The following is an 18240-nucleotide window of genomic DNA, read 5'->3' on the forward strand; positions in this document are numbered from 1 at the left end:
TTTTCAGCTCCGCCACTGGTTAACAGGACCCTATATATATATTATACAAGGAGACTGAAAATTTGACAACTCCCAGTAACAATATAGGTGAGCAAAGCATTGAATGTCCGAAGCGGACACCACAAGAGAAGAAGTATTTGACTAACACATGCGCATGATAATCACGTAAGACGTATCAGTGGGCCCGCTTCAAATGATTTTTTTTTTTAACATTCTTTGTTGTTTTTCTTTGTCTGTTACTAATCCCTATTTAACAAAAATCTTTGCAGATTAACCTTTTGAAACGAACTCAACAAATTGAAATTTCTGCCTTCTCAAAGTAACCATTATCATCTCTATCATGGGAAGAATATGTGTAAAAAGTCCTCATCGTATCGAAATCCAAATATTAGACGGCATTGGCAACAATAATAAAGTGAGTAAATACCGTCTTTTCAGTACTAGTAAAACATTCATGTCTGTACTCTTTACTCTTCTCTTTAGTAATGCGATTCTCCTGCAACTGTAAAGAACTTCCTTTTAATGTTATTCTTTTCTGCAATTTCATCTCTTCATATTCGGGTATCTCTGCAACCTTAACTATTTGTTTTCTAAAAGATAATTCATTTTCAGTGTATAAGAAGAAATTTTAGGTATTTATTTGGTTTCTGTTAATGGGTTTTCAGTTTATTTATCTGGGTCTTCACTATTTTTAGCTGAAAGTCCTTAGCACTTGTTTTAAAGATAACTCAAATGGTTTCTTTTTCCTATTTTCATTTTGGATGTCTTGTGCAGCTAGGGTCTTATTAGTGACTAAGGTTCTATTGAAATTTACTAACAGATTTAGTGGGTTTTTGATTGGTTTTGCAAACAGAGGGAGGTAACTAGAATTTTGCAAGGCGACGCACAATGAGACTGCTCTGGTTTGCTTTGTTACTGGTACTCAACTTTGTTATTTTGTCGAATGGGGATGGCAATAAGGCTTCTTCGAGACCGGATGTTGTGAATATCGGAGCTCTTTTCACTTTTAACTCTACCATTGGTAGAGTTGCGAAGATTGCGATTGAAGCGGCAATTGAAGATGTCAATTCTAATTCTACTGTTCTTGGTGGAACGAAATTGGCTATCACGATGCAAGATACAAAATGCAGTGGATTTATTGGTATTGCTAAAGGTGCATTACTAATTTTTACCTTTTAAGTTTATTGAATTACCAGTACTGATGCTTGAATAACCTGTAAAGCTTCTCTTTTGATTTTCGTCATTCACTACAGCGTTGCAATTCATGGAGACAGATAGTGTGGCCATTATCGGGCCTCAATCATCTGTAATTGCCCATGTAATATCACAAGTTTCGAACGAACTCCAAGTTCCATTAGTATCATTTGCCGCCACAGATCCGACTCTCTCTTCAATTCAGTTTCCTTTTTTTGTGAGGGTAACTCAGAGTGATTTGTATCAGATGGCCGCAGTTGCTGATATAGTTGATTACTATGGTTGGAGGGACGTAATTGCAGTTTACATTGACGATAATTTTGGGAGGAATGGTATAGCTGCATTAGGAGACCAGCTTGCACAAAAACGTTGTAGGATTTCTTACAAAGTGGGGATTCCCCCAGTTACTGGAGTCAGTCGCAGTGAGATGCTAGATTTGCTCGTGAAGGTAGCAGCGGTAGAGTCTAGGGTTGTTCTCTTACATGTGAATACTGATTTGGGTCTCAAGATTTTCTCAATGGCACAATCTCTTGGAATGATGGGAAATGGTTATGTGTGGATAGCTACTGATTGGCTTTCTTCTGTTTTGGATTCGTCTTGGCCACTTCCCTCAGCTACCATGGATACTATGCAAGGAGTTCTTGTACTACGCCAGCACATACCTGATTCAGAAAGAAAGAGAGAGTTCTATAGTCGATGGAAAAATTTGACTGGTGGATCTTTAGGATTAAACTCTTATGGGATGTATGCATATGATACTGTTTGGCTAATTGCTCATGCAATTAACAGATTTTTTATTGACGGTGGAAACATTTCATTTTCTAATGATTCGAGATTGCGTAATAGTGGCGGAGGGCGTCTTCAACTCGAAGCGATGAGCATATTTTCAGGGGGGAAGCTTTTGCTCAACAGTATATTGCAATCCAGCTTACTGGGTCTAACAGGTCCTGTCCAGTTTAATCCAGACCAATCTCTAGTCAATCCTGCTTACGATGTAATTAATATAATTGGAACTGGATTTCGACGGATTGGCTACTGGTGTAACTATTCTGGCCTGTCTGTCGTGCCTCCCGAGATTCTGTATGGAAAGCCTGCTACTCGTTTTAGTGCTGACCAACAACTATATAGTGTCATATGGCCTGGAGATATAACAGTAAAGCCTCGTGGATGGGTTGCTGTGAACAATGGAAAGCACTTGAGAATAGGAGTTCCCCGTCGGGTTAGCTTTAGGGAGTTTGTCACACAAGTGAGTAAAACTGATGTGGTGAAGGGACTCTGCATAGATGTGTTCACTGCAGCTGTCAACTTGTTACCTTATGCTGTGCAATATAAATTCATTCCTTACGGAGATGGTCTTAAAAATCCTAGTTACAATGAGCTAGTGGGTTTGATCACCACAGATGTGAGTACAGAGTCGGAAGCATTTTTGTACAAGTCTACCTAAAACCTTAGTTATAATTGCTTATACTTTTGCAAATTCCCAGGAGTTACAATTGCTTATATTTCTTCTAATTCTCTTGTTTTGGTTATAGGTATTCGATGGTGTAGTTGGTGACATCGCAATTGTCACTAACCGGACTCAGATTGTGGATTTCACTCAGCCGTTTATTGAGTCTGGCCTCTATGTTGTAGCCCCGGTTAGAAAGTTGAGCACGGGGGGGTGGGCTTTCCTAAGACCATTTACTCCGCAAATGTGGTGCATTTTTGCTGGTTTTTTTCTTTTCGTAGGAGTGGTTGTGTGGATCCTAGAGCATAGAATGAATAATGAGTTCAGGGGCCCTCCTAGAAATCAAGTAATTACTATAGTGTGGTGAGTTTCTAGTTCATGTTCATTGACATTCATTTTTAACTCTTTGAATTCGAGATAAGGATTACTGCACAGTTTAAATGAAAAAAAGAAGCTTCTATGGATTCTCTGATCATTCTTGTTCTCTTCACTTGCAGGTTTAGCTTCTCAACTTTATTCTTTGCACACCGTAAGTGAATGAATGCTAATCATGTATGGGTTTCATAGCAATTTAGAATTTCACCAGATTCAATATTTGGTGTCATTTGCAGGACAAAACACACTTAGCACCCTCGGACGCTTAGTAGTAATCATATGGCTCTTTGTGGTTCTTATTATAAACTCAAGCTACACGGCTAGTCTGACCTCAATCCTCACTGTGCAACATCTATCTTCACCTATAAAGGGGATTAATAGTTTGATGAGAAGTAATGAGCCTATTGGTTTCCAAGTAGGGTCTTTTACTGAACATTATCTGAGCAAGGAGCTCGGCATTTCCAGATCTAGACTCGTCCCTCTTGGCTCACCGGATGAATTTGCTAGTGCACTCGAACGTGGTCCTAAAAATGGAGGAATCACTGCCTTGGTTGACGAACGCCCGTATGTAGACCTCTTCCTCTCAAGCCATTGCAAATTCAGAATTGTGGGAGAAGAATTTACCAAAAGCGGGTGGGGATTTGTAAGTATCGATCCAAGCATATATACCTGTTATTCGTGCTCTCTTAAAAAGCTGTAATAATGACATAATGATTTAGTGGCCTTAGTTTGTTTATATTTCTCTTTTTCATTCATGTTCAGGCTTTCCCAAAGGATTCTCCATTAGCTGTAGATTTCTCGACTGCAATCCTTAAGCTCTCGGAGGATGGGGAACTCGAAAGAATCCATGATAAGTGGCTGTCAAAAAGTAGTTGCACTTCTGATAGCACTGAACTCGAATCGGACCGGCTTCACTTCAAAAGCTTTTGGGGACTTTACCTTTCTTGCGGAGTAGCAATTTTACTTGCCCTCTTGATACATGTTGTGCAGTTGGTACTGCAGTTTAGGCGACACCTCCCTGAAGAACCCGATTCTTCTCCTACTAGTACTGGTCAAGCGAGTTCGTTGTCTAGGAGCTTTCAGAGGTTCGTATCATTTGTCAGCGAGAAGGAAGAACAATTTAGGAACCGGTCGAAGAGGCAACTATCGGATGTATCAGTAAGCAACGAAGAGAACCGATACGAATCAGGTGGAAATCCAGAGAGAAGAGAAATAGAGATATTGTAATTAAACACTAGTAAGCTACCGGTAATCAGGTATTTTATGATATAAAAACTGTCCCAGCGAATCAGAATTTTCTTGTGGAACCAACTCTACATTCATTGGCAGTGCCTTGTGTGGTCACTGATTAGTCTATAAAAACCTTTTACATGTGTTGTTATTCATTTTGGCTAAAAATTTCTGCAGGACCACTCTTACCATGTTATCCCTCTGTAATTATCTGCATGGTCATTATGATAACAACATATATGCGTCCACTGGGTGTACCGTTAAGTCTCCTAAAATGTGCCCAATCCATGTACTGTTGATAGCCACTCTTTGCAGTGATGCTGCTGCGATGGATATAAACCAACTTTTCATTTTACCAAGAGCTAGTGAGCTCAAAAGGAATATCCATGACAAGACCTTGTGGTGGGTTCCCATTTTCTTATCCAGACGAAGCTTCGTTGGTGTTGCAGATGGATTATCGACGTGAAGTGAGCCGCGCAAAGACAAGTATCTTTCCACCTCTATTTGCGTTTCAGGACCCACGACGGTTGCTGTTAAAAAAGAGAGCAGTAGATTCCAAACTTTTGATAGAAGCAGTGTGAAACAGTAAAAGCTAGAGAATCGATTTTACTGATTTCGAAATGTTAGATTATGCAGCAGTAGTACGGTCCTGCGTGTACCTTCTTTCACCAACATGCCAATTAATAAAGGCAATAATACAAATTGGGCTGCGGAGCATATAGAATACCTCTCTGGAGGTATCATCACATTTTTCTTTTTTAATATTTTCTTTTTCTTTAATTTTTAAATTTTTTTAATACTTATACTAAGATTCTGAAATTTAGAAATACCACTTAATTATTATGCAAGTGGATAACTTAAAAGTTCACAGTCAAGAAGTTTAGCCTGGGGTTTAGCTGTATTTTCTTTTGTGATGCTGTTCAATGAGTTAATATGAGCTACTTATTGATTGATGCTTCCTCTAATTACAGAGATAAAAAAGAGAAATAGAAAACTAATTTTTCATTTTTGGTGACATGAAGGCACTTTTCTTCTGTTTGGGACCTTTGGGTGGAAACTGAAAGAACTTGAAACAAACTTCCAGCTCCCACCACCACAACTAGCAAAAGCACACACTTGATGAGTGGAAAAAGGTGGAAGAAGTAATCAAAATATCTCAAACCAGTCAATTGACTGCTCGAATTGATTGGTTTCTTCTTTGCTTTCATCAACCATTACTTTTAATTTTTATAATATTGTTTTCAAAGTGAGGATTCTTCTCCACTGTTCTACTTAACTAGTGGGCTGTGATTCTCTCACTCAAAGTCTTATTCTTTCATGTGAAAAATCAGACCTTTTTCTTTCCATTGGGGTTGTGGTTCATCTATATTCTTTGTGTTGCTCATATCTTTGCTTCTTCTTCCTGTTCTACATATTTATCATAAATGTCTGAACAAAGTGGGAGGTTGTATCAATAGTTGTGATACCTGAGATTCCGCTATGACTTTCTCATCTTTATGGTAAACTTTTGTAATCCCTACTTGTTTCTCTTCTACAGTATAATTTAGGTGTTCTTATTTCTTGTTCTAGTCTTTTAGTATGACATAATTTTGTGTTTACTTCATTTTTACTGCTTGTGGGTTTCCATTTATTTTGTGTTTATTCCTTTCCCTCCTAAACAATTTATTTTGTTTAAGGATTCTGAAATTACTGTTCTTTCATTAAATTGGAGTGTTGGTATCTCTTTCTGCACCGAGTTATGCTAAAATTGAGTGGCTTATAGGGTGCGTATTAATCATATTTTCATCAATTCGATTTCAGACTTTGAGTTCCTTGCATCAGTCTCAAAATCAGCTAAGAATGGGTGTGAAAATTAATACATCTCTCATTGTATTGTGATACCATGAAAATGTCTTGGTTTTTACTGCTATTGATAGTTCTTCGATTCGGGGTTTTGGCAAATGGGGGTGCCAGACCTGCCGTTGTAAATATCGGGGCTATGTACGCCGTTGGTACCATTAATGGAAAAGTTGCAAAGATTGCCATGGAAGCAGCTGTTCAAGACGTTAATTCAGACCCAAGAGTACTACGTGGAAGCAAATTAGTTCTTACTTTGCATGACTCCAACACCAGTGGATTTCTCAGCCTTATTGGAGGTATTGTTACTCTCAACATCTTCTCTATTGTTGAACGCAGTCTGTCCATTGTAATTGTACCCAAAACCCTTTGGATTGCTACGAAATTTCCAGAGTTACATGACTTTAACTTTTTCATTTACTCAACCTATGCCTTGATCCTAGTGAAACTGTATTACCTAGAGAGAGTTTTGATCTGAGTCCCATTGGTTATCACAGCTTTGCAATTCATGGAGAAGGATATAGTGGCAATAATTGGCCCACAAAATTCTGGAATGGCGCATGTTCTCTCACATCTTGCAAATGAACTCCGAGTTCCAATGTTGTCTTTCACTGCTTTGGATCCCACCCTCAATGCGCTTCAGTACCCCTTCTTTGTTCAGACAGCCCCATCCGATCTTTTCCAGATGACAGCAGTTGCTGATGTGGTTAAATATTATGGTTGGAGAGAGGTAATTGCAGTATTCACTGATGACGATCAAGGACGGAATGGTATTGCTGCATTAGGCGATAAACTTGCAGAGCGCCGCTGTAGAATTGCTTATAAAGCAGCACTTCCTCCAAATTACACAGATCCAAACCGGGATCAAATTACAGATGTATTGGTTAAGCTTGCATTGATGGAATCACGGATAATTGTTTTACATACTTACGCTAACTCAGGTCTCATGGTATTTGATGTAGCTAAGAATCTTCAAATGATGGACAGTGGATATGTTTGGATCACTACCACTTGGCTCTCAACGGTTTTGGATTCAAAATCTTCTCTTTCTACTGCAATTGCGAATACAGTGCAAGGTGTTCTTACATTCCGTCCGCACACTCCGGATTCAAAAAGAAAAAGACGTTTTATCTCTAGATGGAAGCAGCTTAGCGGTGGCTCCATTGATTTGAACCCCTATGGTTTATACGCTTATGATACTGTATGGATGATCGCACATGCCCTTGATAAGTTTTTCGAGCAGGGGGGAAAAATTTCTTTCTCTAATGATTCAAGGTTAAATAATTTCAGAGGAGGGGCTCTACACCTTGAAGCTATGAGTATTTTTGATGAAGGAAAGCAGTTCCTGGAAAATATACTGCAGACTAATATGACAGGTTTGACAGGTCCTCTTCAATTTAATCCACATAGGTCAGTCGTACGTCCTGCATTTGATGTGATCAATGTTATTGGAACTGGGTTTCGACAGATTGGGTACTGGTCAAATTACTCTGGGTTATCTACTGTGCCCCCTGAGACTCTCTACTCGAAGCCTCCAAATCGTTCAAGTACAAACCAGAAACTATATAGTGTAATTTGGCCTGGGGAAACAACAGTAAAGCCCCGGGGATGGGTTTTCCCGGACAATGGAAAACAACTGAGAATTGGGGTACCTGATAGGGTTAGTTATCAAGAATTTGTCTCTAAAGTTCCAGACACTACTGACATGATGAAGGGATACTGCATAGATGTATTTCTCGCTGCAGTAGCATTACTCCCGTATGCCCTTCCATATAAGTTCATCCCATACGGCGATGGTCTTAAGAACCCAAGCTACTCTGAGCTTGTACATATGATTACATTAGACGTGAGTTCCAAAAATATAAACACAGATTCCATTTCCTCTATGAAATTGAAGATACAGTTGGGTGTTGGTTTAATTTACTAATGTAGTCTAATATTGCTGTCTGTAGGTTTTTGATGCTGTTGTGGGTGACGTTGCAATTGTAACAAACAGGACCAAGATTGTGGATTTCACACAGCCATATATCGAGTCAGGACTTGTTGTTGTGGCTCCGGTTAAGAGGTCAAATTCAAGTGCTTGGGCTTTCTTGCGGCCGTTTAGCGCGCAGATGTGGGCTGTCACTGCAGCTTTCTTCATTGTTGTGGGAGCAGTTGTGTGGATTTTGGAGCATAGGATGAATGACGAATTTCGTGGCCCGCCTAGGAAGCAAATTGTCACGATTCTATGGTGAGTACAATACACACTTGCATACAAGTAGATGTGTTCAGTGATACCCTTCATTGTTAATGATCGATGAGCTGAAACAATAAATTTATTTACGGCATTCAGTATAAAGTTTGTGTTTCTCATGGAATCTATTTGATCATAACTTTGAATCTTGACTGACACGATGCTAATATGCTCGTGTTCTCAAATTGCAGGTTTAGCTTCTCAACTTTATTTTTCGCCCACAGTAAGTGAAGCCACTTTGATGACTAGCTAACAGCTAGCTTGTAATGTCTGAATTTGGAATTAGTTATTTTCTTGCACTCACCTTCACATCTGCGCAGGGGAAAACACAGTGAGCACTCTTGGTCGTTTGGTGCTGATCATATGGCTCTTCGTAGTTCTGATAATAAACTCAAGCTACACTGCTAGTTTGACTTCAATCCTAACAGTGCAACAGCTATCTTCATCCATTAAAGGAATTGAAAGCTTGATAACAAGCAAAGACACTATTGGATACCAGGTCGGATCATTTGCTGAAAACTACTTGATTCAGGAACTCAATATTCCCGAATCTAGGCTCATTGCTCTTGGGTCACCCGAAGTATATGCACAAGCCCTCCAAAATGGGACTGTCGCTGCTGTGGTTGATGAACGACCTTATATAGAGCTCTTTCTCTCAAGTCAGTGCACATTCTCAGTAATAGGGCAAGAATTCACCAAAAGCGGGTGGGGTTTTGTAAGTATCTAAATCTCTAACCACAATTGCTTTTACCATGAGTACCCCATCTATTCAGTCTGATATATTACTTCTATGAGCCATGGACAATCTATGTGTTATCTTGTTGTTTGGGGTTAACTCTCATTGATCTATTCTTTCTAAACGTGCTTTTCCTGTTCTCTTCTTTAGGCATTTCCACGCGATTCTCCGTTAACTGTTGACATGTCAACAGCCATTTTGACGCTATCAGAAAATGGCGATCTCCAAAGGATCCATGATAAATGGCTATCCAGAAGTGCATGTAGTTCACAGAGCACACAGATTGATTCTGACCAACTTCATCTTAAGAGCTTTTGGGGTCTGTTCCTCATATGTGGAATTGCTTGTTTTTTGGCTCTCCTCATATACTTCATTCTGATGTTACGCAAATTCAGTCGACGCCATCCCTCGGACATTGACGCTAACGATTCAAATCCAGGCAGTAGTTCACGGGCTGCACGTATTAATACATTCTTATCATTTGTTGATGATAAAGCAGAGGCAGTAAAGAACAAGGCCAAGAGAAAAGCTTCTTTTGCTAGCAACGGAGAAGACGAGCCTTGCGGTTCAATGAGGTCTGAAAAGGATATGTCCCCAGACAGCCATTTTAATGGTGTTACATAACTTTATCAGCACGGCCGCTCAGTTCTAATTTAGGTTGTTGAATCAATAGTTTAAAATGTCAAGAGTTAGCCCCATTTTGCAATTTTTATAGTGTTATAACGATGGAACTGAATATCTTAAAAAGAAGACATTTTGGCTCCCATAATTGTAATCTGTAAGACGAGATAAATTTGTTAATGCAAAATGCCGATGTACGTTTACAGAGTACCTAGGCTGCATGTGCCTTGACATTACTACGAGACAAAGTGGGGGGTGATAGAGAGAGGTCACTAAAAGTTAGGTCACCTGAGCTCAGCCAGCCTAGTGGATTCCCACTACAAATCAAACAAAACAAAACCCTAACACCCCTCACACTCTCTGTGAATCTTTTTATCTCATTTTCTCTTTGACTATCATCATTAATGGCAACCTCATTCAAACCCGTCTCACTTCCTCCATCAACAAATAGATTCAACCAGTATCTTCCAATCCGTCGTTGTCAAAGTCTGATTAGATGCTGTACCAGTCTTAAAACCCTAAGAATCACATCTGAACCCCAACCAGTGTTTGATTCGTTAAGATCTTTCGCACCAGCAACAGTAGCAAATTTAGGTCCCGGGTTTGATTTTCTTGGTTGTGCAGTTGATGGGGTTGGTGATTATGTTACTCTATCAATTGATCCAAATGTACAACCAGGTGAGATTCAAATTTCGTCTATTAATGGAATCGGAAATTGTTGTTCTAAATTGAGTAAGGATCCGTTATGGAATTGTGCTGGAATCGCAGCAATTTCAGTTATGAAAATGCTAGGAATCAAATCAGTGGGTCTTTCTTTATCTCTTGAAAAGGGGTTGCCTTTGGGGAGTGGTCTTGGTTCTAGTGCTGCTAGTGCTGCTGCGGCTGCTATAGCAGTGAATGAATTATTCGGGGGGAAATTGGATATTTCAGATCTTGTTTTAGCTGGGCTTGATTCTGAAGCCAAAGTCTCTGGTTATCATGCTGATAATATAGCACCAGCTATCATGGGTGGATTTGTTCTTATTCAAAATTACAGTCCATTGAATTTAGTGCGGTTGCCATTTCCTGGTGACAAGGATTTGTTTTTTGTTCTTGTGAATCCGGAATTTGAAGCTCCAACTAAGAAAATGAGAGCAGTATTGCCAACTGAGATTACAATGAAAGAGCACATTTGGAATTCTAGTCAAGCAGGTGCTGTAGTAGCTGGAATTCTGCAAGGGGATTTGGAAGCATTAGGTTTAGCATTATCGTCTGATAATATTGTTGAACCTAATCGAGCACCATTGATCCCTGGTATGGTTGGCGTGAAGAAAGCGGCTATTGAAGCTGGAGCTTTTGGGTGCACGATTAGTGGAGCAGGACCAACTGCGGTAGCGATTACGGATTGTGAAGAGAAGGGAAAGCAAATTGGAAAGAAAATGGTGGAAGCATTTATGGTGCAGGGGAATTTGAAAGCTTCAGCTGTGGTTAGTAGTCTTGATAGAGTTGGTGCTAGGGTTGTTACTAGTACTCCTAGATGATAATTTGAACAATTTTGTACTTGTCATATGATTTTTGAATACTTGCAGCATTTGTCTCGCAAAATTTTGAGACCAGCGCTTTAGTTTTTGTTCTTAGTTTTCGTCCAGGTAGGCTCATTGGTTTCATGAATGTTAAGTTGGTAACCATGTCTGGTTCAGCTTTTGTATGTTTTTGACATAATAAAATGCTTTTTCAGTTGCAACCAACATTTCAACATATTAACATCCTTAAGTTATTGTTTTGAAGTTCATCGTTGCATCTGTAACATTTCAAGAGGTCAGATTTTATTTCCCTAAGTCTACCCTATCACTATGACTCGAGGAATGCAACGCGTGCTCAGAGTTCTGGAAGAAAGGATGGTGCAAGGCGTCCAAGGCCTTTGGCCTGGCAGAATAAAATGGAAAAGGATGATATTGCCCAAGATATCTGAAACAGAGGACAAAAGTTAGCATATGAGGTGCTTCTAGGTTCCTGTACTTAAGGTTTCATCTCCTACGTCTGACATGAGAGTAAAAGCATATACTCCTTACCTCATTCTGGGTCAGAGTCTTAATAATCGAGAGAGAAGATCGATAGCTTCTAGTATTTGCTCCACCATTAACAGGTACAAGCAGTTTCTGAAAATATTTGTATCGCGTTCAAGCTGATCAACAAATGGATGTTTTTACCTCTAGTAATGCGGAGAACACATACTGAACTGAAAAATCTGTAGCACATGTTTGTCGCCCATGAATGAGTTGGTCAGGTGCTTCCCGACCCAAACTACCTGCAACTACCATTTGTACTGAAGTAAACTTCTGCTGTGTGTTGGCGTTCTCATCTTTCATTATGGACCTCACTGAATTCTCATACACCAACCAATGCATTCTTTGGGGATAATAATCAAGTTTTTGATGGGAGATATTTTGGAACTAGGCAATTGGTGGATGTAAGCATCTAACTTGGTTAATCCAAATATCACTTTTTTGAGCTACTGAAAGGGTGTAATTCAGCCTTCATGTGACAGTGCAATCAGATTCTGTATTAACAGAAAGGCTTTTGCTTATACCCATATCTGAAAGTTAGCACATAAGGATCTCTGCTTTGAGCATCGAAACGTTTTCAGGCTTTTAAGTCCCGATGTATGACTGCGAGCCCTATCTTTCAATGTGCAGTAGCACACCAAAATTCATACTTTTTACATAATATACAGACTTTGTAAAAATAAATAAAAAATGCTCAGATGTTTTTTTTTAACTCTGAAAAACATATGTAAACACTGATTTCTTTTCCTATGGATGGACACTGCTCCCCGGTGATATCCCGAGAAAAGCTGATCTTGTTTATACAAATAATCACAAATTTGATACATTTGTTTTTGTTAATTTATTCTCTTCCTGATCTGATCAAGCTGAGATAAATTTCTCAATTACAAAAGAAGTATTTCCTGAGAAAAAAAAGAACGCTGGGAAACCTTAACCTCTCTATGAACAACATATTTGTTCAGTGAGAGATATACTAGAGAACTCTTAACCAAACAGCAACTAGTAAGGAATGGAATTAAGCTTCATAAACTTTGCACTCCTCTTCTGCTGGGTTTGACTGGCAGAAATCTTCCAATGGATCACCACTTCCTCCAACTGATACACCTGGCCACTTGCTTGCCACCAAGTGTGCCAAATCGACCACTCGTTGACTGCAAGGAAATACTCCGTACGATTGGTTAATGTGGTTCATGTAACTGTATTATGGTGGTTATTTGAGGCATACAATAAATTATACACCAGGAATAACAAGAATTATACCTGTATCCCCATTCGTTATCATACCAAGCAACCACCTTAACCATATCACCACCCATGACCATGGTCAAAGATGAGTCGATGGTGGTTGAGACATCACTGCACCGGAAATCAACTGACACAAGTGGTAAGTCGCACACTGCCAATATTCCCTTCATTGGTCCATCAGCAGCCTTTCTGAAAGCGGCATTGACATCTTCAGCTGAAAGTCCCTTCTTCTCGACGTTAATAACTAGATCAACTACGGAAACATTAGGAGTAGGAACTCTAAGTGCAATGCCGTTAAGCTTTCCCTTCAATTGAGGTAAGACTAATGACACAGCCTTGGCTGCTCCAGTACTGGTTGGTACTATGTTCAAGGCAGCAGCCCTCGCTCTCCTCAAATCACGGTGAGATGCATCCAAGAGTCTCTGTCAAAATATATTTAAAGTGAATAATTTCCTGCTAAATATCTCCTACATCAACAACAAAAATATGGAAAATAACTTTCATAGAATCGCAATTTGTTACCTGGTCTCCGGTGTAAGAGTGAGTGGTGGTCATTGTTCCCTTAACAATACCGAACTCATCATCCAAAACCTTGGCGAATGGAGCTAGACAATTTGTGGTGCAAGAAGCATTGCTGTGGAAATTTTGAAGTTCACAAATTTAATAAAATGGGATAAAACCAAGAGCGAAAAATTTCCAAATTTAGAATGAAAATAAGAAAAGAAAAACCGCCAACCTAACAATATTTGCAACATCATGGCCGTAATCTCCTTCATTGACTCCAACGACGTATGTTGGGATATCAGCTCCTTTGGCTGGAGCAGTTATAATAACCTTCTTGGCACCAGCTTGAATGTGTTTCCCTGCACCAGGGCCATCCACAAACACTCCAGTTCCCTGTAAGAGTTACAGTTTGTAAGACCTTATGTTATAATTGAGGCGTTAAGTAAACTGTGTGGAGGTTTAAAAGGTGAATATAAATACCTCGATAACGATATCAATCCCCATTTCTGCCCATGGTAGCTTGAGAGGATCTCTGTTTGAGACAACTTTGATTATCTTACCATCAACACTGATGTGTTCGTTGTCTACGATCTTCACCTCTGCCTTGAATGTTCCGAGCATGGAATCGTATTTGAGAAGGTGAGATGCCTGCAGTGCAGCCATGGAAATTCATTAGCTTAACAATGGAACCCCCTGGTGAACTCATACAGATTGGATTAACCACCACTCTTAAGAGGGGAAATGGCAAAACTGACAGTCTGAATTCAATTGCTACTTACATTCTTCACACCACCGCTGTCGTTGAGAACAACAACCTCAAGGGGTGAGTCTTTCCTTCCGTGCCAACATCGGAGGAAATTTCTTCCGATACGCCCAAAACCATTGATAGCCACCTTTAGCTTAGCAACGGTCTCTCCTCTAATAGGTGCAGACCCTGCAGCAATCTAATAAACAGAACAAATTCAACTGCTTAGATGAATATCTAAATGGCAAAAAAATATCATACACCAAGCACAATTCATTATTTCATTTTCTTAGATCAATGTCTAACTCTCACATTTGAAACATAACAGAAATGAAAAAGTTCTTTCATGACCAACCATCAAACACTGATCAAGTACAAAGAAAAAAACTAGAAGATTATAGTGCACCTTAGGAGTGAGTTGTGTAGCAACGACGTCATAGAAAGACGCTTCTCTTGTATTCTTTGCGTAAGTTACGGACGAACTTGATCGCAATCCTGAGAAATCTGCAACCTCAACTCTCTGCATTCACCAAATTAATCAAATTTGAACCTCTGGTCAGTAAAAACATACAAACCATAATCTAATTAAGCAATTAGAGATTTCTTAAAGCAGATTTAGATAGCATATATAAACCTTGGAGAAGCATTGAGATGATGGGTAAGAGTGAGAAGAGGATTTGGAAGAAATTCTAGTGTTAGTAGGAATTCTTGAAGAAGCAAGAGCTGCATGAGTAGCCATTTTAGCAGAGAATAGCAACTAAGAAACAAATGGATGGAAATTTTCATGTATATATATACAATTTATCTTCTTTCATTTTTGTAGATTGAGATTTGAGATAAGATATACAAATGTTAGTGGTTCCTGCAACACTATAACTTAAGAACCACATAATTCTCACCCCTCTTCACTTCCTTATATTTTCTTCGACTGGCACTGTGGGTATGGGATACAAAGTACTAACAATCACAAGCATCCCTTTCTTTTCTTTTTAGGGTCATTTTGATTCACCCCCCGTTAATCGTACAAAATACCCCATATACAAGTAATTCATTTCTAATCCCCATTAAATCAACGGTTAAGTAACACGTCATTACCCAAAATAATAGACACGTACCTTTGGACGATTTTCATTAACCCTTTATCAAGAACAAGCAATTGGGGTATACGTAAAATAGTTGGGGATATTTTATTATAGCTGCCGGCATGGTTTTTCGATTCAGGCAATTAAAATCGGCAAGATTTTTCATGCCGGCAGCTACAGTAAAATATCCCCCAATCATTTTGTAATATATCCCAATTGTTCGTTCTTTATTAATTATCTATAAATCTTTAATACCATGTAGACACTAAAAAAGATTACAGTAGACACTCGATGTATTAATAGTTTTGGTAAAAAATCAGTTTTCGTTCTATATAAATCGTTTTTCCAAAATAATTATCCAAATTTTTTTGCCAGTTCAATTCTTTCCTTCTTAATTTAGACTTATTGGTTCTTGATAAATGTTCTGAAGTTGAAATACGATCTAGACGTCAAGCCGAAAAAGTTATAGGATCAGTTAAATGGATCTACCGGTGGTTCAACCCGGGTTCCTTGGATCATACATATATAAGGACCTATAACCTATAAGCCTGACAGTTAATACATTTTAAGCTTAAAATCTTAAAGTTAACTTTAAAATAACGTCTAAGACTTAAAATTGCCCAACCATATATTTAAAATTTAGATAACAATCCAGAATATAAAAATCAAACATAATGACTCGTAAGTAAAATGAAAATTCGGCACACAAAATTTTTTAATAACAGAATAACTAGTAAGAATATGTTATCGTACACAAGAATATACAAGTGCGGCACACAAAATTCAACGTATATTACACTATAGGAATATGTATTTGGTTCATTTTTGTGGTTTAGATGAATCGTATAACACGAACTCCATTGGCCCAAGCCTTTGGCTATTCCGCGGATTTATATGCAAGGCAAGTCTCACCTTATATCACTCTCGGGCATAAAAGAAAAAGGGAGTAAGGGGACTTACCCTAAAGAAGATTAGTCGTTCTGGTAACATAATACAACTGTGCAGTAGCTTGATTAATTTCCATGAACAGAACAAACAAGGATCGTGGTCATATTTGACCGATTCAGAGTCCCCCCTCACGATTCATAGACAATGTGATAAAAATAAAACCCAGTGCTATGCGTATTTGTCATTTCATCCAGAATACATAACACGAAAAACACAAAATTCCGCTAGCATGACAAAGTCGAGCATAAAAGCTAAGGTAGCTCTAAAGAAAATAAATAATTGATATAATGCCCAGCCTATCACTTTGAAACGCGAGGCACTAGAGAAGTGCCTTAATATATCTTAAAGGGTGGGAGTTGATCTCTAAACCAAAATTAAAGTTTATTGCTCATGCGAGCGATACTAACCACAAAAAAGTTTACCGCACAATCAACCTTATCATTTGAGACCATGAAACACACATACATGCGCACATATTCTTTATAAGATTACATATCTGTCGGAGCTAGTCGCCTCGTCATACATCACGACTCTCATATATTTGTGCCTCCATGTGGAATAGTCATATATGCGGGTACATAAAACATAATTTATTCGTCATGACTCAAAACTCATTCACGTTGATCCACTTTGGTTTAAAAAAGAAAGGGGAACATGTAATGCAGTTAACACATTTCAAGTACGTTGAACGCAAGGCCACCAATGCGCCTTTGAAAATTTCAAAATACATCATATGCGCTTAGATAAGATCACGATGGATGTCAAAAGAAGCTAAGGCGAAGCTTAAATGGACATGCACATATGCTAGTTCACGCTTATGATAATCTATCTTATCTCGATCATTGATAAATGATTTCAATATTTGCGCGCAAATGTCATCTCTCTCGCCTGATAAGGGAGCATGTTGAGCGCCTAAAACATCTGCGTAAAGATCATACCCTGCAAGCACAACGCTTGGCTTGGTAAGAATGAATCCTCAAATTCCTACGAGGCGGATACATATGGACATAACTGTTTCAAGAAGCCCTCGCTTGCGATTGTGCATCTCCACTTGCAACTTGATATGCTCTCTTCTTCCAGCTTTATGGTGAAAACTAATTCACCTCATACAACCATGTGTTAGAGCATAGCTCGATTGAACCCACCAAGCGTTGGTGTGTCAAGTTTGGTTGTCATATTTTAGTGAATCAAAACTCATGTTAAGAGTCGCTTGATTATGTACTAGAGTAAACTTCGTATAGGTTAGCTTGAAAGTATTAGGATAATGAAACTTTACAAGTATTGCAAAGATTTGAAGATGTGAAGAAGCAAGGAGCTACAACGACAACATCATCCTTCCAATTGAGGTTAGTGATATTTGACTTGAACTGTTTCATTCCCTAACGTATCTTTCAAGTCATGCATATTGAAAACAAAACTGCGAAGCATATTTTGAACTCTAGATAGACATAGTATTAAGGAATACAATACGAGGTTTATTGCTTAATCATTAAACTTTGTAGATAAGACATCGCCATAATCATTTGAATGCTATTGTTATTATGTATGGGTATGAGGTGAGGATTTCATCCTAGGGAACAATGTTTACATGTATTCTAAGGAAGTAAGTTTACAAACTTGTTTGTGAATCGAAAAGGAAATCGCCAGGCGTTATTGGGATTGTTATTCATTGCATATCTTTTGAACATCCAATATGTGTGATTTAGTAGAACCATTCATGACTTGTTGTGTTCTTGGTAAAACTATTCACAAAGGCCTGACTTATGTATTGGTATGACTTTTATTAGTGAAACTGATCTTAAGTAATCACCTGAGATGGTATGATTGGGTTTGTGATTTTATGTCTGACCAAATATGGGAAAGGGGAACCGATCCTAGTAAGAGGTGCAGTACATCACAAAGGGGAACCGATCCTAGTACCTAGTCAACCGAATTTTGGAAAGATAGTGTGATTATTCACAGTACTCACATAGAGGTAGAACCGAAACTTGTTTTGGTA

General features: G+C 38.7%; 4 protein-coding genes across 7 annotated transcripts; 3 read left to right on the forward strand and 1 right to left on the reverse strand.

Moving 5' to 3' along the window:
- The first annotated feature begins 297 nt into the window (after positions 1-297).
- LOC113289623 (glutamate receptor 3.3-like) lies at positions 298-5394 on the forward strand. Of its 4 annotated transcripts, XR_003331068.1 has the most exons (9): positions 298-415; positions 854-1153; positions 1254-2596; positions 2727-3004; positions 3139-3170; positions 3253-3659; positions 3779-4272; positions 4424-4983; positions 5269-5394. XR_003331068.1 is itself a non-coding variant. In XM_026538942.1 (7 exons), the coding sequence occupies exons 2-7, from the start codon at positions 889-891 to the stop codon at positions 4241-4243; spliced, it is 2790 nt and encodes a 929-aa protein (XP_026394727.1). In that variant the 5' UTR covers positions 298-415; positions 854-888; the 3' UTR covers positions 4244-4401. The 4 variants fall into 4 exon arrangements, 3 of the variants coding, with proteins under 3 accessions (XP_026394727.1, XP_026394729.1, XP_026394730.1); XM_026538942.1 differs by lacking the exons at positions 4424-4983; positions 5269-5394 and having other exon boundaries at positions 3779-4401; XM_026538944.1 differs by lacking the exons at positions 298-415; positions 4424-4983; positions 5269-5394 and adding an exon at positions 457-561 and having other exon boundaries at positions 3779-4401.
- Positions 5395-5517: 123 nt separating this feature from the next.
- On the forward strand, positions 5518-9882 carry LOC113289624 (glutamate receptor 3.2-like). The gene is made up of 7 exons (XM_026538946.1): positions 5518-5745; positions 6047-6381; positions 6580-7928; positions 8035-8312; positions 8507-8538; positions 8636-9030; positions 9202-9882. The coding sequence occupies exons 2-7, from the start codon at positions 6129-6131 to the stop codon at positions 9673-9675; spliced, it is 2781 nt and encodes a 926-aa protein (XP_026394731.1). The 5' UTR covers positions 5518-5745; positions 6047-6128; the 3' UTR covers positions 9676-9882.
- Positions 9883-9939: 57 nt separating this feature from the next.
- On the forward strand, positions 9940-11395 carry LOC113289627 (homoserine kinase-like). The gene has a single exon (XM_026538949.1). The coding sequence runs from the start codon at positions 10077-10079 to the stop codon at positions 11190-11192; it is 1116 nt and encodes a 371-aa protein (XP_026394734.1). The 5' UTR covers positions 9940-10076; the 3' UTR covers positions 11193-11395.
- Positions 11396-12441: 1046 nt separating this feature from the next.
- On the reverse strand, positions 12442-15127 carry LOC113289632 (glyceraldehyde-3-phosphate dehydrogenase GAPB, chloroplastic-like). The gene is made up of 8 exons (XM_026538951.1): positions 14846-15127; positions 14618-14731; positions 14246-14410; positions 13947-14114; positions 13699-13859; positions 13485-13596; positions 12978-13384; positions 12442-12868 (listed from the first exon to the last, which is right to left on the reverse strand). The coding sequence occupies exons 1-8, from the start codon at positions 14948-14950 to the stop codon at positions 12733-12735; spliced, it is 1368 nt and encodes a 455-aa protein (XP_026394736.1). The 5' UTR covers positions 14951-15127; the 3' UTR covers positions 12442-12732.
- Between the last annotated feature and the right edge of the window lie 3113 nt (positions 15128-18240).

Source organism: Papaver somniferum, chromosome 6, assembly GCF_003573695.1.
Source record: "Papaver somniferum cultivar HN1 chromosome 6, ASM357369v1, whole genome shotgun sequence".
NCBI classification, from domain to species: domain Eukaryota; kingdom Viridiplantae; phylum Streptophyta; class Magnoliopsida; order Ranunculales; family Papaveraceae; genus Papaver; species Papaver somniferum.